Source organism: Carcharhinus amblyrhynchos, chromosome 3, assembly GCF_965287045.1.
Source record: "Carcharhinus amblyrhynchos chromosome 3, sCarAmb.v2.hapA, whole genome shotgun sequence".
In the NCBI taxonomy this organism is placed as follows: domain Eukaryota; kingdom Metazoa; phylum Chordata; class Chondrichthyes; order Carcharhiniformes; family Carcharhinidae; genus Carcharhinus; species Carcharhinus amblyrhynchos.
In genome coordinates, this window is record NC_137326.1 from 128,510,604 (window position 1) to 128,532,817 (window position 22,214).

Below are 22,214 nucleotides of genomic sequence, written 5' to 3' on the forward strand. Positions count from 1 at the left end.
TTTACAGGTGCAGACAATGTGAGTGGAGAGAGGGTTAAGCACAGGTTAAAGAGGTGTGAAACTTATTGAATTTCAACCTGGTGTTGTGAGACTACTGACTGTGCCTACCTCAGTCCAACGCCGGCAACTCTACATCCTGGCTACCACCGATACCGCAAACTGCTGGTTCAAAGTGAAGAGGATCTCCAGGCAGATTGCTCATATCAACACAGACATCAAGTTTCTATAGAGATGCAAGAAAGCAGACAAGATACCGAACGGACTACAGACCACAAACTCACTCAGATCAACCTATAACAGAGTCTATGGTGTGAGACTTTGCCATCGCTCTTCTCTCACACTCTTCAACCCCTCATACACCAGCTCTACAGCAGACACCACACCCTGAAAACTAAGATAGAGTCCATATTCTTGACTTGCACTCAGGACGCAGATCAGCTGCGAAATACTGTCAAGCAGACATTCTAATGGAACTACGCCATCTACATGCATACCAAGATCAGGAAACTTGAGAAACGTGGCATCGTCACCAGAGGCAACCAAGCCTCAGCCCGTACCACAGTAGAAAACAGTACCAATGCGGGGAAGTCCACTGTCAACTTGTTGGACTGCACACTTCAGCCAGATAAAATCGAGGGCTCAATTTTTGCCCCACCACCAAAATAGACACCATCAGTCTCACAGCAGGCACAGAGGAATTCATCAGGCGAATGAGGCTCCGGGAGTTTCTCTACAAACTGCAAGAGGTCAACAATGAACCCATTGAGACAGCCAATGAACCAGAGCAGCGGTGCAACGACCAAAGAGGAAACAGCCGAATTGGCTTCCTCTTGAAGGCTGCTGCCCTTGATTCGACATGTATGCCCGAGCCGTCAGAAGGTGCGTCAATGCCAGATTTGTCAGCCATACTCGCAAGACAGCCCCGAACATCACCCAAGCGGAACGCAACACCATCCACGCGCTGAAGATCAATTGTAACATTGTCAGCAAAGGAGGGGCCATTGTCACATTGTTCAGCTGTCGCTGCACTTCTTTGCATAATCCATTTGGTTCAATGAGGAACACTATAGACCGTTACCCACAGATGCAACCAAAGAACACACCTGTCAACTCAACAGACTGATCAGGACCTTTGATCTGCACCTTTGGAGCGCCCTCCGTGCTCTTAACATACGTATTCCTTGCATTGGAGAGTCCTACTGCCTCCTGAAGATACACATGGCCAACACACCCAGCCGTCCCGTCGTATCAGGCAATGGGACCCTGTGTAAGAATCTACCTGGCTATGTCGAGGGCACCCTGAAACCCATTGTACAAAAAAACCCTAGTTTCTGTTGCGATACTACGGACTTATAGAAACTCAGCACCCATGGTGAACCAGGAACACTCTTTGTCACAATGAATGTCTTGGCACTCTAGACCAGCATCCCCCACAATGACAATATTGCTGCAACTGCCTCAGTACTCAATGCTGATAACTGCCAATCTCCAGATGCAATTCAACAGGTGATTCGCTTCCTCCTGGACCACAATTTCTTCACTTTCAACAGTCAGTTCTTCATCCAGAAACAGGGATCAGCCATGGGGTCCAAATTCGCACCTCAATTTGCCAACATCTTCGTGCACAGGTTTGAACAAGACTTCTTCACCGCACAGCTCCTTCAACCAATGCTATACCCTAGATACATTGATGACATTTTCTTCCTTTGGACTCATGGTGAGCAATCACTGAAACAACTATATGATGAGACCAACGAACAGTCACTATGGACCACTTTCCAGAATCGGTTGCATTCTTGGACACGTGCATCTCCATCAAGAATGGCCACCTCAGCACTTCACTGTACCCCAAGCCCAAGGATAACCTCACGATGCTCCACTTCTTCAGCTTCCACCCTGAACACATTTAAGAAGCCATCCCCTATGGACAAACCCTCCTTTTACACAGGATGTGCTCAGATGAGGAGGATTGTAAAGACATCTCCAGATGCTGAAAGATGCCCTCATAAGAACAGGATATGGTGCTCAACCCTTTGATCGACAGTTCTGACGCGCCACAGTGAAAATCTGTACAGATCTTCTCAGAAGGCAAACATGGGACAGAGTGCCTCCATAGTCTAGTACTTCCCCGGACGTCTTCTCCAGGGCCTTCAACATGTCATCGATGAAGATGAACATCTTGCCAAGACCATCTCCACATCCCCACTACTTGCCTTCAAACAACCGTGTAACCTCAAACAGACCATTGTATGCAGCAAATTACCCAGCTGTCAGGGGAACAGTGATCGTAACACCACACAACCTTGACACTGCAATCTCTGCAAGATGTGCCGGATCATTGATATGTGAGAATACCATCCAACAGGTACACGGGGTCCATACTGTTGTGACTCAGCCAACGTTGTCTACCTGATACGCTGAAAGAAAGGATATCACAAGGCATGGTACGCTGGCGAGACCATGCAGACAGTACAACAATGGATGAATGGACACCGCTCGACAGTCACCGGGCAGGAGTGTTCCCTTCCTGTCGGGAAACACTTCAGCAGTCAAAGGCATTTAGCCTCTGACCTTCACGTAAGCGTTCTCCAAGGCGGCCTTCACGAAACACAACAATGCAGAATCACTGAGCAGAAACTGATAACCAAGTTCCGAACACGAGGACGGCCTCAACCGGGATCTTGGGTTCATGTCACACCACCTGTAACCCCCATGACTTGCCTGGGCTTGCAGAATCTCATTAACTGTCCTGGCTGGAGACAATTCACACCTCTTTAACCTACGCTTAACCCTCCCTCCACTCGCATTGTCGGCACCTGTAAAGACTTGATTACCCGTTCAGACTCGCATTCCAACCATTATCTTGTAATTGAGTTTGTGGCTATATATGCCCTGTTTGTGAATCAAATCCTGTACTCACCTGATGAAGGGGCAGTGCTTCGAAAGCTCGTGCTACCAAAAAGTCTGTTGGACTTTAACCTGGTGTTGTGAGATTTCTTACTGTGTCTGCCCCAGTCCAATGTCGGCAATCCACATCACCACTGAGTAAAGAAATTCCTCCTCATTGGTGCACCGTGGGTTTTTTCCGGGTGCTCTGGTTTCCTCCCACGGTCCAAATATAAGAACATAAGAAATAGGAGCAGGAGTAGGCCATCTAGCCCTTCGAGCCTGCCCCGCCATTCAATAAGATCATGGCTGATCTGTCGTGGCTCAGTTCCACATTCCCGCCCTCTCCCCATAACTCTTAATCCCCTCGCTTATCAAAAACCCATCAACCCGCGTCTTAAAAATATTTAGTGAGGTAGCCTCCACCACCTCAACGGGCAGAGAATTCCAGAGATTCACCACCCTTTGAGTGAAGAAGTTGCTCCTCAACTCCGTTCTAAACCGCCCCCCCTTTATCTTGAGGCTGTGCCCCCTAGTCCTACTGTCCTTTCTGAGTGGGAAGAGTCTCTCCACCTCTATCCTATCCATCCCATTCAACATCATATACGTCTCAATGAGATCTCCCTTCATTCTTCTAAACTCTAACGAGTACAAGCCTAGTTTATTCAGCCTCTCCTCATAGCTCAACCCCCTCAACTCCGGTATCAGCCTAGTAAACCTCCTCTGCACTCCCTCCAAGGCCAAAATATCCTTGCGTAAGTGCGGCGACCAAAACTACACACAGTACTCCAGCTGCGGCCTCACCAATGCCCTATACAGCCACAGCAAGACCTCCCTACTTTTATATTCAATCCCCCTCGCTATGAAGGCCAGCATCCCATTCGCCTTCCTGACCACCTGCTGCACCTGCAGGCTGGGTTTTTGCGACTCATGCACAAGGACCCCGAGGTTCCTCTGCACCGTCGCCTGCTGCAGTTTTTCGCCCCGTAAGAAGTAGTCCTTCCTACCATTATTCCTACCAAAGTGGACCACCTCGCACTTGCCAACATTAAATTCCATTTGCCATTTCCTGGTCCATTCGCCCAGCCTATCTAGATCCTTCTGCAGACTCTCCACACCCTCCACTCAATTTGCCATTCCCCCAATCTTGGTGTCCTCAGCAAATTTCGACACCATACACTTGGTTCCCTCCTCCAGATCATCTATGTGTGGGTTAAGTTGATTGGACATGCTAAAATTGACCCTAGTGTCACAGGGGTTAGCAGGGCAAATATGTGGGGTTATAGGAATAGGGTCTGGGTAGGATTGTAGTCGATGCAGACTCGGTGGGCCGAACGGCCTCCTTCTGTTGGGATTCTATGATTTCAGACCCAAACGGCCAGCTCCTTATCGTGAAATTATGATCTTTTGTTCTCGAATTATCCAACTAGTGAAAGCATTTTGGAGCATCTACCCTAGTGAACCTCATGCGATTACACCTCATTCCTCTTAAACTGTAGGGAATATTAACTTAGACTAGTCAGTCTGTCCTTACTGGGAAATACCTACTTTGTTTGAACTTGAATATGTGCCCACTACTCTGTCCCCAGACATATTAACAAATTTGAAATAATCTCATTTGGGGAACATAAGGATTTCCTCCTGCTTTTCCCCACCTTCAAAAAAATGGATTTGAATATAATCTGAAACACAAAATGGGATTTTAAGTTTAATGACTCATCTTACATTTTGTACAACCTATTTATTGATGTTTTCACTGAACGACATTGACACTAGTTGGAGACAGATGGAGAGGTACCTGACACATTTTCCGATTGGTAATGTAAAGACTTGAGGTGACTGGATGTGGCAAACAATAAATTAAAAGGGTTTATTGATAAGAAGAGCTATATATGTGAAGGGTTCAACCACACAATTAATAAACGTCTACTCCTAAAAACATCCTCACTCGAACTGAAGCCCTCCAGCCCTGAAATTCTCACCCTCACTCCTAATTGGTGCAGGTTCATGCACTTGCACTCCATTGGGTTTGGCCCAGTCACGTGACCTGCAAAGGCTCACCCCTTAAAAGGACCACGCTTCCACACTCCTATCATATCCCACACCCCCCCCCAAACTTCTTGGACCACCTTTGATTTGATTTTGATTTGATTTATTATTGTCACATGTATTAGTATAACAGTGAAAAGTATTGTTTCTTGCACACTATACAGTCAAAGCATACAGTTCATAGAGAAGGAAAGGAGAGAGTGAAGAATGTAGTGTTACAGTCATAGGGTGTAGAGAAGGGTTAACTTAATGCGAGGAATGTCCATTCAAAAGTCTGATGTCTGCAGGGTTTTTGAGTTGGTTAATATGTGACCTCAGGCTAAAAAAATGTTAATACATAAGCAGAGAAGCAATAATATTCCAGGAGTGACATCAGGAGAAAACAGTTCATAAATATCATCTGGTGTGGAGACTTTTGGATCCATGCTGAATGCCACAACTCTGTCTGAGGTTTATCAATTGCTGGCAACACAGGATCTACTGATGGGTTGGGTGTGCTGGTTCCCTCCAGAGCTGAACCCTTGCCAGCTGCGCCTTCTGCTGAAGCCAAAAGGCTGCCTTGACCCCACCATGGTGTGGAGATGCCAGCGTTGGACTGGGGTAAAAACAAAAAGAAGTCTCACAACACGAGCTTGAAGTCCAACAAGCTATCTTCTGAAAGCTGTGGCCTTTGCTACAGATAAACCTGTTGGACTTTAAGCTAGTGTTTGTGAGACTTCTTTCTGTTTTGATCCTCCCACAGACATGGAACTGTCTTTTTCAGAGGCTGGTACATACGAACTTGAGGCAGGATACAGTTGCTTGTCACCTGGAGTTGGCTGCATTCTGTTGTGCCAGTGACTGACATGCTTCTCAACTCAAAGGCTGTATGCCCCAATCACTTATGGGTCTGGCCCTGTCTTCTCAACAACTCTCCCTGACACCCAGGCAGGTACAGCATCAAAATTCCGTACGAACATGAAGCCATCCACATGAAATGACCTATCCTCTTCCTGACAGTCATGGTACTCTTCCTGAGAGGCTCACCTTGCCTCCACCCTCCTACAAATTTGGGAATATTAAGTCCAAACAGGTGCGTAGACGCTAACCTGTCAGCAATCCTGCAAGTGTGACTCCAGTGGTGGCATGCAGTGTAGTGTTGTAGGACAACAAAAAACTTGCCAATCTCAATGGCAACGGCCTATGATCCTGCTTCTCATGGAAACTTTGAATGTCTGCACGGCTCGCTCTGCCAGCACATTTGAGGAAGATGGTAGGGGGCTGACCTAACATGACAAATGCCATTAGACCTGATGAAAGTCTGAAACTCATCAGCGATGAATTTCCATTGTTCCGTTGTCCAATACCAACACTTCTGGAAAGCCACACATTGCAAAGATCTACCTCAGTTTCTCAATAGTAGATGTGACAGTGCTGGATCTGATGAGCTGAATGTCCAGCCAGTTGGAATGAGCATCTACTAAGATCAGGAACCTGTGCCCCAAAAAAGATCCAGCAAAATCTACATGAGGCTGCGACCATGGACGGCTCAGCCATCCCTAAAGGTGCATATTCGCTGGTGAAGATAATACTTGGTGAGTCTGACAACTTTCACACTGCCGAACCATTTGTTCAATGTCTCTTGTCAATGCCAGGCCACCAGATGTAACTTCTGGCCAACATTTCATTCTGCTCTGGCAAATATAGGCATCTGTAACTCCTGGAGCAGGGGCCATCGCCCTGGGGGCGGTTTGATGACATTGGCCCCCACAATAGCACTTCATCTTTGCAGGCTTTCCCGTCTCCGTGTTACAAATAACGCCTTGCGTGCCATCCTGTCAGTACCATTTTCTTGACCTTTGCTGACAACGTGTCCCTATCAGATGATGACTTAATGTTGGTTGCTGAAACAGACAAGTGTCCAAAAAATCAAGAGCCAAAACTATCTCCTGCGGAATAGACGTTGACTGTACGATCTGTGGAAGGGGAAGGCAGCTCAATGCATCCGTGTTTGAAATCTGGTTCCTATCCCATGCTGGAAACTAGAGCCGTATGCTGCCAGCAACAAAGTCCATCTCTGCACCCTAGCTGAGGCAATAGGTGGCGCTGGCTTAGCCTCTTGGTAATGGCTTATGGTCTGACATGATCGTGAAATGCTGATCACAGATGTATTGGTGCAATTTTTTCACTGCATAACCAACTACCCTGGAGAAAGTGGGTAGCACACTGATTAGCACTGCTACCCCACAGCGCCAGGGACCCAAGTTCAATTCTGGCTTTGGGTGATTGCCTGTATGGAGCTTGGGCATTTTCCATGTGTTTGCGTGGGTTTCCTCCCACAGTCCAAAGATGTGCGGGTTAGGTTGATTGGCCATGCTGAGTTGGCCCTTGTGACAGGGGGATTAGCAGGGTAAATGTGTGGGGTTATGGGAATAGGGCTTGGATGGACTTGTGGTTGGTACTGACTTGATGGGCTGACTGGCCTCCTTCTGTACTGTAGGAATTCTATGATTCTAAAGTGCATGAGCAATGATGACAACTGTAAAGCCTGTTGACATTTACAGAAGCTTCTTTTTACATATTTCCCCACTTCCAGCGCTTCAGCCTTTTTAAAAGCTGGTGTGGGGGGCCAAATTATTGATGCATTTGGCAGAAATCTTCAGTAATAATTCACCATTCCTAAGAAAGACTTAAGTTCTGCCACATTCCTTGGCTCTGACACTCCTTTAAAAGCTTTCGCTATATCTTTGAGGGGATGTAGCCTCTTTGCATCCATTTTGAACTCAAGGTATGTAGCCTCTTCAGCTTGGAAAACACATTTCTCTGATTTCAACTGTGTGCCAGCTTCCTTGGACCTCTTCTAGGTTTGCAGCATGTTTCTCAGGAGGCACACTTCTAATAAGGACATTGTCCAAATATACCACCATTTTGAGGTTCCCTGCAACAGGCTGTCCATAGTGTGTTGAAAATGGCATAGGCCAATATGATGGCAAATGGCAGTCTGGTGTACTGATATAATAACTCCTTGTGGAAATTTATTGTAATTAACTCTCTGGAGTCCTGTTCCAGTTGTTGATTAGCATGACTTGGGTCTAGTTTAGTGTATTTGAGACCCCCCCCCCCCGCTAACTAAGCATAGAGGTCCTCTATCCTGGGAATGGGGTAATGATCCAGCTGAGCTCCTCTGTTCGCAGTCAGTTTATATTCCCTGCAGATCCTCTCAGCGTGGTCTAGTTTCAGGGGGCAATGGGTGTGGCCCATTCTGAAAACTGCTCAGGCTTGATAATACCCAAGTCTTCCAGCCTTTTCAGATCAACCTCCACATTTTGATGCAGTGTGTGTGGTATGGGGCAAACTTGTAAAAAGCCTAGCATAGCCTTGGGGTTGAAGTAAATTTTAGCTGTAACCTTTTTTATTTGACCAAGTTCCCTCTGGAACATCACATGATATTCACACAAGGATTCCTGGATCTTAATATGTCTAGTCAGTTCAGTTTTATAAGTATTAAATAATCCTGGCCCTTGAGACTGGGCATCAGCCCTTCAATCACAATGATGGGCAGCTAAGCAGACTGGCTTCCGTATGATACCGGCACAGAGATTGGTCCCATTATAATTATTGTTTCTCCAGTATATGTTGCAAAGCCAGCTTCAGAATCGCTAAGGCTTAATGGCTGCAGTCCCTTCTGGAGGTGCATGAATGTCTTTTCCTTGATGAAAATGGCTGCCACACCATTGTCAACCTCCATCTTCAGGGGGTGGCCGCTTACCGTTAAGACAATATATACAAGTGGTACCTTGCTGAGTTGGATTTGATTGTGTGGAAGCCTCAGATCCCTCCTTTGGTTCCTCCACTAGCTTATTACAAGGTTGTATGAATTGTTTCCTTTTCTTTTGGAGTACTCCATGAAGCCTGCGTCGTTCTGCACCTAGCTTGCAGGTGAACCTTTAACATTTGAATTCCTGCAGTGGCACATCCTCCATGTCTAAAACATGCCTCAGACCCTGGTGCTGAACAACTCTTTTCAGGCTCCGTTATGCCCTCACTGGGATTGTTGCTAGCAGCAGCCGTTTTCCGCCTCAACTGGTTCACCTCATTCTGCATGCCTTGCAGCTCTCACGCACCTTGCTCAGCGCACTGTCATTGGACCATCTCTACTGCAGTGAAATTTTGGTTTCAGCAAGCGGTTTCTATTGAGTGATGAGGTTGTTGATCGCACATACTAAACAGTCCGTCAGCGTGTTTCCCAACGAAGACTCAAACTCGCAGTGCTCAGCCTGCCACAGTGCTCAGTCTGGCCACAAAGCTGGAGGCCATCCCTACTGACACTCTAACTGCAGAATGAAATTTGTATCTTTGCATGATTATGCAAAGTCGGGGGTTAACCAAATTGACTAACTGATCAAAAATGTTTGCGTTCGGAGCTTCGTATCATGTCTGATGTCAAAACTCCTCACTAGGTTGTAACTCTGGGCTGTATGCTGCGAGCAGTATTGCCTTTTGTTTCCCCTTGGCTGCCATTTTGTTCGCCACAAATAAATACCATAGCCTCTTAATATACTGTCCCCAACTCTTGATCTTGGAGCCAAATTGTCCAATCTGTCCAAATAATGGTATCTTAAGACAGGACAGAATCTTTATCTTTTTTGCATTTCACCTTCGAGAGATCACTTTTCTCCCCCCTCTCAACTCCGCACTGCGGGCTTTCAACCACTGATCTAGTTTTTCCTTGTCACTAGTGTAATAACTCGAGGCAAACAATTGTGGCAAACAATTAACTAAAAGGGTTTATTGATAAGAACTATGTACACGAAAGGTTCAACAGCATGACCATTACATGTCTACTCCTAACAATGACAGGACTCCAAATGAAGCCCTCCAGCCCCAGGAATGCTTGCCCATGCTCCTGATCAGCCCAAGTTCATGCGCTTGCGCTCCATTGGCTCCAGCCCAGTAATGTGGTAAGATTCACCCCGTAAAGGGGCCAGTGCTACCACAGGTAAGAACCAATATTTCGCAATCGTGCCATCTAATTTTTAGTCAAATTATTTCAGGGTCTTGTCTCTGCTGCTATAACTAGATGTTATTTATTATTGCTCACTCAGTGAAAAGGAGCTTTCCGAACACAATCCTAAATTGATCCTTAAATCAGTGTCCACTTAACTTGTCATTTGTGTCATTTACATGTTTGGTACAAAGGCCAACTCTTGGTCACTTTTCCTTATGGCTGAAAAACTCATGTTTCTTCAGTAGTTACTGTGGTGCTAGAATTCATTTGTAATATTTCTTTGAATTGTCATAAATCCTTGAACACTTCCATCCAAACACCATGAAGCTTGAGAATAATATGTATTTGTATCCAGTTCCTTTTTTTTATTTGTTTGTGTCAAAGTGTTTGGACATTGAGTGCTGAGTTACTAATGCCTCAAGGCTTTTTAAATTTCATGAATGGTGACAAGTCACCTTGGATGAAGTATTTATCCTATTCTTCCTCTGTGTAATACTTTATACTTCAGTTTAATTTTATCTTGCCATTTACCTCCTTATTTACCTTTAATATTTCCTGACTCGTGTCTTCAAATTCAACTTATGTCTCCGATGGTCTTTGAAAATAACCACTTTGCTTATGACTTTCAAGTGTTTCATGTGAATTAGTTCCTGTATTGATTCAACAATTTATTGGGCTTTGTGCACAGTACTCCTCCGCTACCACCAACTAAACTCCCCTAAAACTGTTCTTGCATTCACCTGCTGGATTGATTTGGTAAGAAGTCTCACAACACCAGGTTAAAGTCCAACAGATTTATTTGGTAGCACGAGTTTTCAGAGTGCTGCTCCTTCAGGTGAGTGCAGGATTTGGCTCACAATCAGAGTATATATAGATAAAATTACAAGATAATGGTTGGAATGCGAGTCTTAACAGGTAATCAAGTCTTTACAGGTACATACAATGCGAGTGGAGAAAGGGTTAAGTACAGGTTAAAGAGATGTGTATTGTCTCAAGCCAGGACAGTTAGTGAGATTTTGCAAAACTAGGCAAGTCATGGGGGTTACAGATAGTGTGATATGAACCCAAGACCCTGGTTGAGGCCGTCCTCGTGTGTGGAACTTGGCTATCAGTTTCTGCTCGGCAATTTTGCACTGTCTTGTGTCTTGAAGGCTGCTTTGGAAAACGCATACCCAAAGATCAGAGGTTGAATGCCCTTGACTGCTGAAGTATTCCTCGACAGGAAGGGAGCTTTCCTGCCTGATGACTGTTGAGAGGTGTCCATTCCTCCGTTGTCGTAGCATCTGCATGGGCTCGCCAATGTACCATGCCTCGGGACATCATTTCCTGTAGCATATCAGGTAGACAACATTGGCTGAATCGCAAGAGTATATACCATGTACCTGGTGGATGGTGTTCTCATGTGAGATGATGGCGATGATCTGGCATGGCTTGCAGAGGTTGCCTTGGCAGAGTTCAGTGGTGTCATGGTCACTGTTCTCCTGAAGGCTGGGTAGTTTGCTGTGTACAATGGTCTGTTTGAAGACGAGAGGTGGGGGTGTGTGAATGGCCTTGGCAAGATGTTCATCTTCATCGATATGTTGAAGGCTCTGGAGAAGATGTCGTCGCTTCTGTGCTCTGGGGAAGCACTGGACGATGAAAGGTACTCTGTCTGCTGTGTCCTGCGTTTGCCTTCTGAGGAGGTCTGTGCAGTTTTTCGCTGTGGTGCATCAGAGCTGTCAACCAATAAGTCGAGCACCATATCCTGTTCTTATGAGGGCGTCTTTCAGTGTCTGTAGGTGTCTATTGCAATCCTCCTCATCTGAGCAGATCCTGTGTATACGGAGAGCTTGTTGATAAGGGATGGCTTCTTTAATGTGTTTAGGATGGAAGCTGGAGAAGTGGAGCATCATGAGATTATCCGTGGGCTTGTGGTACAGTGAAGTGCTGAGATGACCGTCCTTGATGGAGATGTGTGCGTCTAAGAATGCAACCAACTCTGGAGAGCAGTCCATATTGAGTCTGATGGTAGGATGGAACTTGGTGATGTCACCGTATAGTTCTTCAGTGATTGTTTGCCGTGATTCCAAAGGAAGAAAATGTCATTGATGTATCTAGTGCATAGCATCAGTTGAAGGTCCTGTGTGATGAAGAGGTCTCGTTCAAACCTGTGCATGAAAATGTTGGCATATCGAGATGCAAATATGGTCTCACTGATCTGATGCATCACAGTGAAAAGCTGCAGTGAAAAGCTCCCCAGAAGACAAATACAGAGCACAGAGTACCCTTTGTCGTTCAGTATTTCCCCGGAGCGGCGAAGCTATGTTATCTTCTCTGGAGCCTTCAGCATATCATCGATGAAGACGAACATCTCGCCAAGGACATCCCCACACCCCCACTACGTGCCTTCAAGCAACCGCATAACCTCAAACAGACCATTGTCCGCAGCAAGCTACCTAGCCTTCAGGCGAACAGTGACTACAACACCACCCTGCCACAACAAACTCTGCAAGACGTGCCAGATCTTTTGGGATCATCATCACGGATGCCATCATCTCACGTAAGAACACTGTCCATCAGGTACATACTACATACTCTTGCGACTCGGCCAATGTTGTCTACCTCATATGCTGCAAGAAAGGATGGCTTGAGGAAGTGGTCTTCACGACACACAACAACGCAGAATCACCGAGCAGAAACTGATAGTCAAGTTCCACACACGAAGACTGCCTCAGCTGGGATCTTGGGTCCATGTCTCACTATCTGTAACCCCCATGACTTGCCTGGGCTTGTAAAATCTCACTAACTGTCCTGGCTAGAGACAATTCACACCTCTTTAACCTGTGCTTAACCCTCCCTCCACCCACATTGTCTGTACCTGTAAAGACTTGATTACTTGTTAAGACTCGCATTCCAGCCATTATCTTGTAATTGCGTTTGTGTCTGTATGCCCTGTTTGTGAACCAAGTCCTGCACTCACCTGATGAAGGAACAGCGCTTCGAAGGCTTGTGCCACCAAATAAACCTGTTGGCCTTTAACCTGGTGTTGCGAGACATTTTACTGTGCCTACCCCAGTCCAATGCTGGCATCTCCATATCATAGATTGATTTGATTTGGATTTGATTTATTATTGCCACATGTATTAGCATTCAGTGAAAAGTATTGTTTCTTGCGTGTTATACAGACAAACCATATCGCTCATAGAGAAGGAAACGAGAGAGTGCAGAATGTAGTGTTACAGTCATAGCTAGGGTGTCGAAAAAGATCAACTTAATGCAACGTTCAAAAGTCTGATAGCAGCAGGGAAGAAGCTGTTCTTGAGTCAGTTGATACGTGACCTTAGAATTTTGTGTCTTTTTCCTGACGGAAGAAGATGGAAGAGGGAATGTCCAGAATGTGTGGGATCCTTAAGTATGCTGCATTCTTTTCCGCGGCAATGAACAGAGTCAATATATGGGAGGCTAGTTTGTGTGATGGATTGGGCTGCATTCACGACCTTTTGTAGTTTCTTGTGGTCTTGGGCAGAGCAGCAACCATACCAAACTGATACAACCAGAAAGAATGCTTTCGAAGGTGTGTCTGTAAAAGTTGGTGAGAGTCATAGCTGACGTGCCAAATTTCCTTCATCCTCTGAGAAAATAGAGGCATTGGTGGGCTTTCTTAATTATAGTGTCAGCATAGGGGGTACCAGGACAGGTTGTTGGTGATCTGAAGCTCTCGATCTTTTCTACTTCGTCCCTGTTGATGTAGACAGGGGCACGTTTTTCTCTACGCCTCCTGAAGTCGATGACAATCTCCTTGTACTTTAATGTTGGCTCATCCAGCTTGTGGCAACACTGAAATCTGTCAGTTTTGATGAAGTTGGCTGTATGTGATACAGATTAAGAACATAATTTTCACTCCTGGCATTGCTCTGTATATAATCTAAAACCAGTTTAACCCAAGAAACATGCCGCACACTCCCCAATCAGTTTCTTACCCATATATAAACTAGGCTTGTACTCGTTAGAGTTTAGAAGAATGAGGGGAGATCTCATTGAGACGTATAAGATGATGAATGGGATGGATAGGATAGAGGTGGAAAGACTCTTCCCGCTCAAAAAAGACAGTAGGACTAGGGGGCACAGCCTCAAGATAAAGGGGGGGCGGTTCAGAACGGAGTTGAGGAGCAACTTCTTCACTCAAAGGGTGGTGAATCTCTGGAATTCTCTGCCCGTTGAAGTGGTGGAGGCTGCCTCGCTAAATATTTTTAAGAAGCGGGTTGATGGGTTTTTGATAAGAGAGGGGATTAAGGGTTATGGGGAGAGGGCGGGAAAGTGGAACTGAGCCACGACAGATCAGCCATGATCTTATTGAATGGCGGGGCAGGCTCGAAGGGCCAGATGGCCTACTCCTGCTCCTATTTCTTATGTTCTTATGTTCTTATTGTGCGGAGGGTGTTGAGAGTCTGCAGAACGATCTAGATAGGCTGGGCGAATGGGCCAGGAACTGGAAAATGGAATTTAATGTTGGCAAATGTGAGGTTGTCCACTTTGGTAGGAATAATGGTAGGAAGGACTATTACTTATGTGGCGAAAAACTGCAGCATGCGATGGTGCAGAGGGACCTCGGGGTCCTTGTGCATGAGTCGCAAAAACCCAGCCTGCAGGTGCAGCAGGTGGTCAGGAAGGCAAATGGGATGCTGGCCTTCATAGCGAGGGGGATTGAATATAAAAGTAGGGAGGTCTTGCTGCAGCTGTATAGGGCACTGGTGAGGCTGCAACTGGAGTACTGTGTGCAGTTTTGGTCGCCGCACTTAACGCAAGGATATTTTGGCCTTGGAGGGAGTGCAGAGGAGGTTTACTAGGCTGATTCCGGAGTTGAGGGGGTTGAACTATGAGGAGAGGCTGAATAAACTAGGCTTGTACTTGTTAGAGTTTAGAAGAAGGAGGGGTGATCTCATTGAGACATATAAGGTGTTGAATGGGATGGATAGGATAGAGGTGGAGAGGCTCTTCCCGCTCAGAAAGGACAGTAGGACTAGAGGGCACAGCCTCAGGATAAAGGGAGGGTGGTTTAGAACAGAGTTGAGGAGGAACTTCTTCACTCAAAGGGTGATGAATCTCTGGAATTCTCTACCCGTTGAAGTGGTGGAGGCTGCCTCGCTCAATATTTTTAAGACGCGGGTTGATAGGTTTTTGATAGGCAAGGGGATTAAGGGTTATGGGGAGAGGGCGGGAATGTGGAACTGAGCCACGACAGATCAGCCATGATCTTATTGAATGGCGGGGCAGGCTCGAGGGGCTAGATGGCCTACTCCTGCTCCTATTTCTTATGTTCAAGATTTGCATTGAATCCCTGCCCATCTTAAATCGTTTTTCTCATAAAATTTTGCTGAATTCTCTTTGAAAGTTGGGTGCATCACTTTGTAAGAATTTCCAGAATCCACTTGCTTTAAATAGATCAATTAGATTGGTTCGACAGGAAAATGTTTGTTCCCTGAGTGCATGTTAGCTGCCGTTTACTGGGTTGAGATTTTCCATAATTTTTTTTTCTCATATTTGCTTTGCCGCCTTCTAATGAAGGCCATTAATTTGCTCAGTACTGATGAGAGTTAATGGTCTAACGTTGTGTGGATTTGTTTTGGAAAGAAGCCTGATTTCAGTCTGTTAGACTTCTGCAGATTGTGGCCCTGTCACAGTAACTGAAAGTGCCTGACAATTCTCACTGTTCTCTTAGTCAAAGAATGGCAGGTAGACCAGTATCTCCTGCAGCTTATACTGAACTATTTAAAGGATTGTGTTACTTCTAACAATATTACTAGATAACAAACATCATGGGATAAACAGTATTCCAAGTAATTCCAAAAAACTATGCAGATAGAATCCCTATAGTGCAGAAAGAGGCCATTCGACCCATTAAGCCCGTACCGATGGGTTAAAGTTTAGCAGCTGCAATTGAAGACCAATAAAAAGTAAGGTAATTCTTTTTGTCAAAGGTAACTTTAAACCAGTGGTTTTTAGTATTGGTGTTTTATTATATTTTTTATTCTGGTTCTGATAGACCTAATGGTCTATCAGAGGGGGTTAGCTTATGAAGGGAGATTGAGTAGATTGGGCCTATATTCATTGGAGTTTAGAAGGCTGAGGGGTGATTTTATAGAGACATGTAAGATAATGAAGGGGCTAGAAAGGTGGAGGCAGAGAGATTCCACTTAGAAAGGAAACAAGAACTAGAGGACACAGCCTTAAAATAAGGGGGAGTCAGCTTAGAACAGAGTTGAGGAGGAACTTCTTCTCACAGAAGGTAGTGAATCTCTGGAATTCTCTGCCCATTGAAGCAGTGGAGGCTACCTCGTTGAATAGGTTTAAGTCACAGGTAGATTTCTGATCAATAAGGGAATTAAGGGTTATGGGGAGCAGGCGGGTAAGTGGGATTGAACCACTACAAGATCAGCCATGATCTTATTGAATTGCAGGGCAGGCTGGAGGGGCTAGGTGGCCTACTCCTGCTCCTATTTCTTATGTTCTTATTATTTTTGAACTAGCTCTGGCTTTTGGTGTTCAGACTAACTCTAACTCCTTTGATGCCATTAGCAGAGCCAGTTTTTAAAGAAAATATATATTTTTACTGCAGTGTTGTGGAAATGTGGAACAGATTTCCTGCAAAACAAATTGGCTTAAGCTCTTCAGCAGGGAATTTCATATATGGTTATTTAGCTGAGGATGTAAAATTGTTAAATATACAGTATCGATGAAAATGATAAATACTCCATAATAATAGTGATTATATTTTAAGTTTATTAGTGTCACAACTAGGCTTCAATTAACACTGCAATGAAGTTACTGTGAACATCCCCTAGTTGCCACACCCTAGCGCTTGTTCGATTGTACTGAGGACGAATTTAGCATGGCCAGTGCATCTAATGAGCACGCTTTTCAGACTATGGGAGGAAACTGGAGCACCTGGAGGAAACCCACGCAGACACTGGGAAAATGTGCAGACTCTGCATAGACAGTCATCTAAGCCAAGGATCGAACCCGGGTCCCTGGCACTGTGAGGCAGCAGTGCTAACCACTGTGCCATCCCTGTTGATGATCTGGGGCTGGATGTGAATAATTGGTTAAGTAACTCAAAAATAAAACCATGGTTTCCAATGTGTATGACTGCCTTAACTTAGAAGGAAATATGACAATGACCATTGAGATTTTAGGAATTGTTTTACCACATATCCTTAATGCTGAAAATTGTTACCTCTAGATTTAACCATTTTGACACACTCCTGACACTTATGCCCTCCATAAACCTGAGGCCATCTTGGTGCTGGGGCCTCAACTGTTTACCATTTACATAGATGATCTGGAGGAGGGGGCTGAGTATAGGGTGACGAAATTTGCTGATGACACGAAGATGAGTGGAAAAGCAAATTGCGTGGAGGGTGTGGAAAGTCTGCAGAGAGATCTGGATAGGCTGAGCGAGTGGGCGAGGACGTGGCAGATGGAGTATAATGTTAGCAAGTGCGAGGTTATCCACTTTGGTAGAAATAATAGTAGGAGGGATTATTATTTAAAAGGCGAAAAGTTGCAGCATGCTACGGTGCAGAGGGACCTGGGGGTCCTTGTGCACGAATCGCAAAAACCCAGTCTGCAGGTGCAGCAGGTGATCAAGAAGGCAAATGGAATGTTGGCCTTTATAGTGAGGGGGATAGAATATAAAAGCGGGGAGGTCTTGCTGCAACTGTACAGGGTACTGGTGAGGCTGCAGCTGGAGTATTGTGTACAGTTTTGGTCGCTGCACTTGCGGAAGGATATATTGGCCTTGGAGGGAGTGCAGGGAAGGTTCACGAGGCTGATACCGGAGATGAGGGGGCTAGCCTATGAAGAGAGACTGAATAGACTGGGTCTGTAGTCGTTAGAGTTTAGAAGGCTGAGGGAGGATCTTATAGAGACGTATAAGATAATGAAGAGGATAGATAGGGTAGAGGTAGAGAGATTCTTCCCACTTACAAAGGATAGCAGGACTAGAGGGCACAGCCTCAAGATAAGGCGGGGGGGCAGTTTAGATCGGAGTTGAGGAGGAACTTCTTCACTCAAAGGGTGGTGAATCTCTGGAATTCTCTGCCCATTGAAGTGGTGGAGGCTACCTCGCTGAATATATTTACGTCACAGGTAGATAGGTTTCTGATAGACAGGGGAATTAAGGGTTATGGGGAGAAAGCGGGAAAGTGGAACTGAGCCACTTCAGATCAGCCATGATCTTATTGAATGGTGGGGCAGGCTCGAAGGGCTAGATAGCCTACTCCTGCTCCTATTTCTTATGTTATGTTCAAAACTCTGCTGTGTCTGTGCCTTAATTTGCACCAAGCTCCATTCACCTATCACCCATGCTCGCTGATTTACATTGGCTCTCTAATCAAGCAATGACTTGATTTTAAAATTCTAACCCTTGTTTTCAAATCCCACCATGAGCTCGCCCTCCCTATCTCTTGTAATCTCCTTCAGCCCTTGACTGTCTGAACTATCATCACATTTAATTTAACCTTGTTAAACATCCCTGATTTTAATTGCTCCATCATTTGTGCCTGCCCCTTCAATTGTCTGCATCCTAAACTTTGGAATTCCCATCCCCCTACTTGTTTTCGTCCTTTAAGACATGCTTAAATCTACCTCTTTGACCAAGATCTGACCCAATACCTCCATATTGGCTAGGTGTCATATTTTGTTTCAATACGTTCTTGCTTTATTGTGTTAAGGAAATATAAGTTGTATATTAATTCATTTGTTTCATGTTTGTTTTTTATTTCTTTTGAATAGGTTTTGCAGCAATTTTTGAAGATGATTTTGCCATTGGGATTGTTGATTTTATCTGCATCACAGATTCATGTGAGCTTCGTGGTGTATTTTGTTGCTTTTCTGCACCTATGGCCTGTGGAAGGTGACATTATAGCAGTAAGTATAACATCTTATTAAACAAAAAGATGAGATGGCAATCTGAAATATTTGAACTTGTGTTTCAGTTTCAGAAAATGTTTTATTTTCATACATAGAAATCCTCCATAGGGCAGTGTGAGGAGCCGCTGTGTAGATGAGTCACTTAAACTAGGAAATTATTTGATCCTTATTGAGTTAGGTGATTTTCAATTGCTATAGTTGGCTGTTGTTAACTTAGGAAGAGTGAAGTTGATCGGAGTCTTGCTTTATGGAGGCAAGTTTAGTCAGTAATATTGTGGTTTTTGGTACAGGTCAACGATTCAGTGCTTCTGGCAACTTGTGGAATTGAATTCAGTAAAACTAGTAATAGGTGGGATGACACCAGGGAAAACTGTCATAGTAACTGTTGTATTCTTGTAAAAACCAACTGATTCCCTCCTGCCTTTCAAAGAAGGGAACCAGCTAAGCTTCATTATGAAAATACACATCAGCCAGCTGAAATATAGATAATAAATAGAATTCATATGTAAATACGACAATTATACCTTAGAAGTGGCTGAAGGATTATCTTTAAGACAGACCATAATCAGATGCCGTTGTGCACACACACACACATATTTGAATTAGACACGCCAAATGGAAATTTTCCTAACCCTTTTGATACCAAACGCTAAAACGCTTAGGGGTTTAAGGTAACTCATCATTTTAAATATTTAATGGGTATGTTACAAGAGTTTTTAATCTTTGCATTTGTTGTTAAAGTCTCTTTTATTGGATCCTATATTAGAACTAAGATGACATTTTCTATCTTTCTATAATCTTTAATGTTGTGATGTACTTGCCCACTTGAAGTGTATTACAGGTCACAGTTCTTAAATTTGTAAATAAGTTAGTAAAGTATAACATCTTAGTTTTTAAATTTTCTTTATTAGTGTCACAATTAGGCTTTGTGAAAATCCCCAAGGCGCCACAGTCAGTCATCTGTTCAGGTACACTGAGGGAGAATTTAGCATGGCCAGCGCACCTAACCAGCATGTCTTTTGGATTGTGGGAGAAAACCAGAGGAAACCAATGCAAACACGGGGAGAACGCGCAAACTCTATATGATAGTGACCCAAATCGGGAATCGAGCCCAGGTCCCTTGTGCTGTGAGGCAAACCATTGTGCCACCGTCCTCTGATCGCAGCTTTAAGAGCCTTATCCACTTCAGTGGGCAGGTATAATTCTTTGAAGAGACACTCCTGAATCCTTATAATATCCTGGTATTTATAACCTAGCTGTTAATTATTAAGAAGGCTACTTCTAGGAAAGGTAGCTCACTTGGACCCAAAAGAAGTTGAAGCGAAGGTGATTATTAAGGGAGTGCTCCTGATCTGTGATGCTTCCAAGTAAGAGTTAACATAATCCACTTCAGCCTTTCCAGTCAAAATGTTACTGAGATCCCACACTATCTTTTTGTCTTGATGTTCTTGGGGCAACTATAGTTAAGCAATAAGAAGTTAGTTCCTTTTCAATGTTGCCTTTTATCCCAAAAATCAGTTTGGAATAAATGTTACAGCATGTTCTTACCCAGTTTGAGTTTCCTGATTCAAAATCAATGCAAACTTAATGTGTGGACTCAGGACTAAGTTGTATTGACAATCACTTTGATATCCATATACCTAAATGATAATAACTGAAGGTTACGTGGAACTCTAATTCTTTGTTAATGTTTTTCAGCATTCAGTCGATAACCAAACGCAGAATTTTGATGATCTCCCATCAGGCTTTGGTTACCGTCTCCCTAAAGATGGCTTGAAGGTAAAGTATTGCCATTCATAAGAGATTTCAGGGAGGGACCTTGATCAGAGAAGCATGTTGCTGATTCAGAAGAAATTATCATCTGTGTTTTCTTTTCCAGTTGCCGTAGGCCCTGGAAATCCCCCCCCAACACTGGCTTCCTTTAAAGCACTCTAAAATATACCAGCCACAATTGTATTAAATGGCGGAGCAGGTTCGAGGGGTTAAATTGCCTACTCCCGTTCCTAGCTCTTATGATTCTTGCCTCCGTAACCAATCTTTTGGTCGCCTTTTACAATTGCCTTGTTATTTGTTTGTGTCAAATTTTGATTGACTTTCAGTACCTTAGAATGTTTCATACATTGGAGATGCTATATAAATGCAATTGTTGTGTTGTGAGTATATCTCTGACCTTGACCAGCTAAAACTGTTCAGAAATCTGTTAGAAGTTCCTGGTGCCTGCTTGGTGTTTCCCCTCAATGGCAGGTGTTATTTGGAATCACCATTTTTTTAAAATGTGCTGCATTCAGGAATTTTACATGTTTGTAATTGCCTCGATTTTCAGCTTTGAAAGGTGAATTGTGTCCAGTACTATATAGAAAATTACATTCTCTTCCTATGAGTGAAATGATACAAATTTTTGAGGTAAGGAGAGGATACATGGCAGGTTCATCAAAATTGTACTAGGATTTAAATAATTAACTTGTGAGGATTGACTGCATAAACTTGGCTTGTATTCTGAATTCTTTTGTGTATTCATTTCTTGAGAAAAATACTGTTCAAAATAGATGTCATGACCAGTTCAGCACACGCCCAGTCTCAAACGAGATGTACAAAATAATGAGGGGCCTGGAGGGAGTGATTGGTGAGGGTCTATTGCAGAGAAGTCGGTGACTAGGGGCATTGAGTTAAAGTGATTGATAGAAGGAGTAAGAGGGGAAAAACCATTTTCACTAGAGTATCATGGGGGCCTGGAACTCACTGTCTGAAAGGGTCAGAGAGGCGGAAGTCCCTACTTCATTGAAGAAGTTCTGGATAAACATCTCCAATGTTATAACCTACAGTATAATGGATTAGATGCTAGAAAATGAGATTCGGTTGGATTGCTCATACTTCAGTCATGCAGATGTGATGGGTCAAGTAGCCTCTTTCTGTGCCATTGCAGAATTGTTATGGTGCAGAAGGAGGCCATTTGGCTCATTGTGTCTGCACTGGCTCTCCAAAGGAGCATCGTGGCTTAGTGCCATTGTCCTGCCTTTTCCCCGTATCCCTGTTCTATTCAAGTAATCATCTAATGTCCTCTTGAATGTCTTGATTGAACATCCCACCACCCCACTTCTAGGCAGTGCAGTCAAGATCCAAACCACTTTTGTATATAAGTTTTTCTCGCATCACATTAGCTTCTTTTGTGAAACATTTTAAATCTATACCTTCTTGTTCTTGATTCTTTAACACTACATAATCTTCGTATGATTTTGCTATTTTTTCTTCAAAATAGTTTTCTAAGTATTGAGAGTTTCAAATGGATGTTTGCTTGATACCCCAACTTTTGTCCCAATCCATTATTCCCCAGCTGGTATATCTGTGCAAGTCTGCTGAATAAAATGCATCTGAAATATTGTAT

At 44.1% G+C, this 22,214-nt stretch overlaps 1 protein-coding gene across 4 annotated transcripts in view; it reads left to right on the plus strand.

Moving 5' to 3' along the window:
- Positions 1–22,214, plus strand: part of rnf13 (ring finger protein 13) — a 232,902-nt gene that overhangs the window by 47,769 nt on the left and 162,919 nt on the right. For 2 of the 4 annotated variants that reach the window (XM_080185985.1, XM_080185986.1), the window contains exons 2-3: positions 18,695–18,829; positions 20,531–20,611. In XM_080185985.1, coding sequence (XP_080042111.1) covers positions 18,716–18,829; positions 20,531–20,611 — 195 coding nt within the window. In that variant the 5' untranslated portion in view covers positions 18,695–18,715. Of the gene's footprint in view, positions 1–6,486; positions 6,510–9,903; positions 9,914–18,694; positions 18,830–20,530; positions 20,612–22,214 lie in introns of those variants that run through there. The other 2 variants (XM_080185988.1, XM_080185987.1) reach the window with 2 other exon arrangements.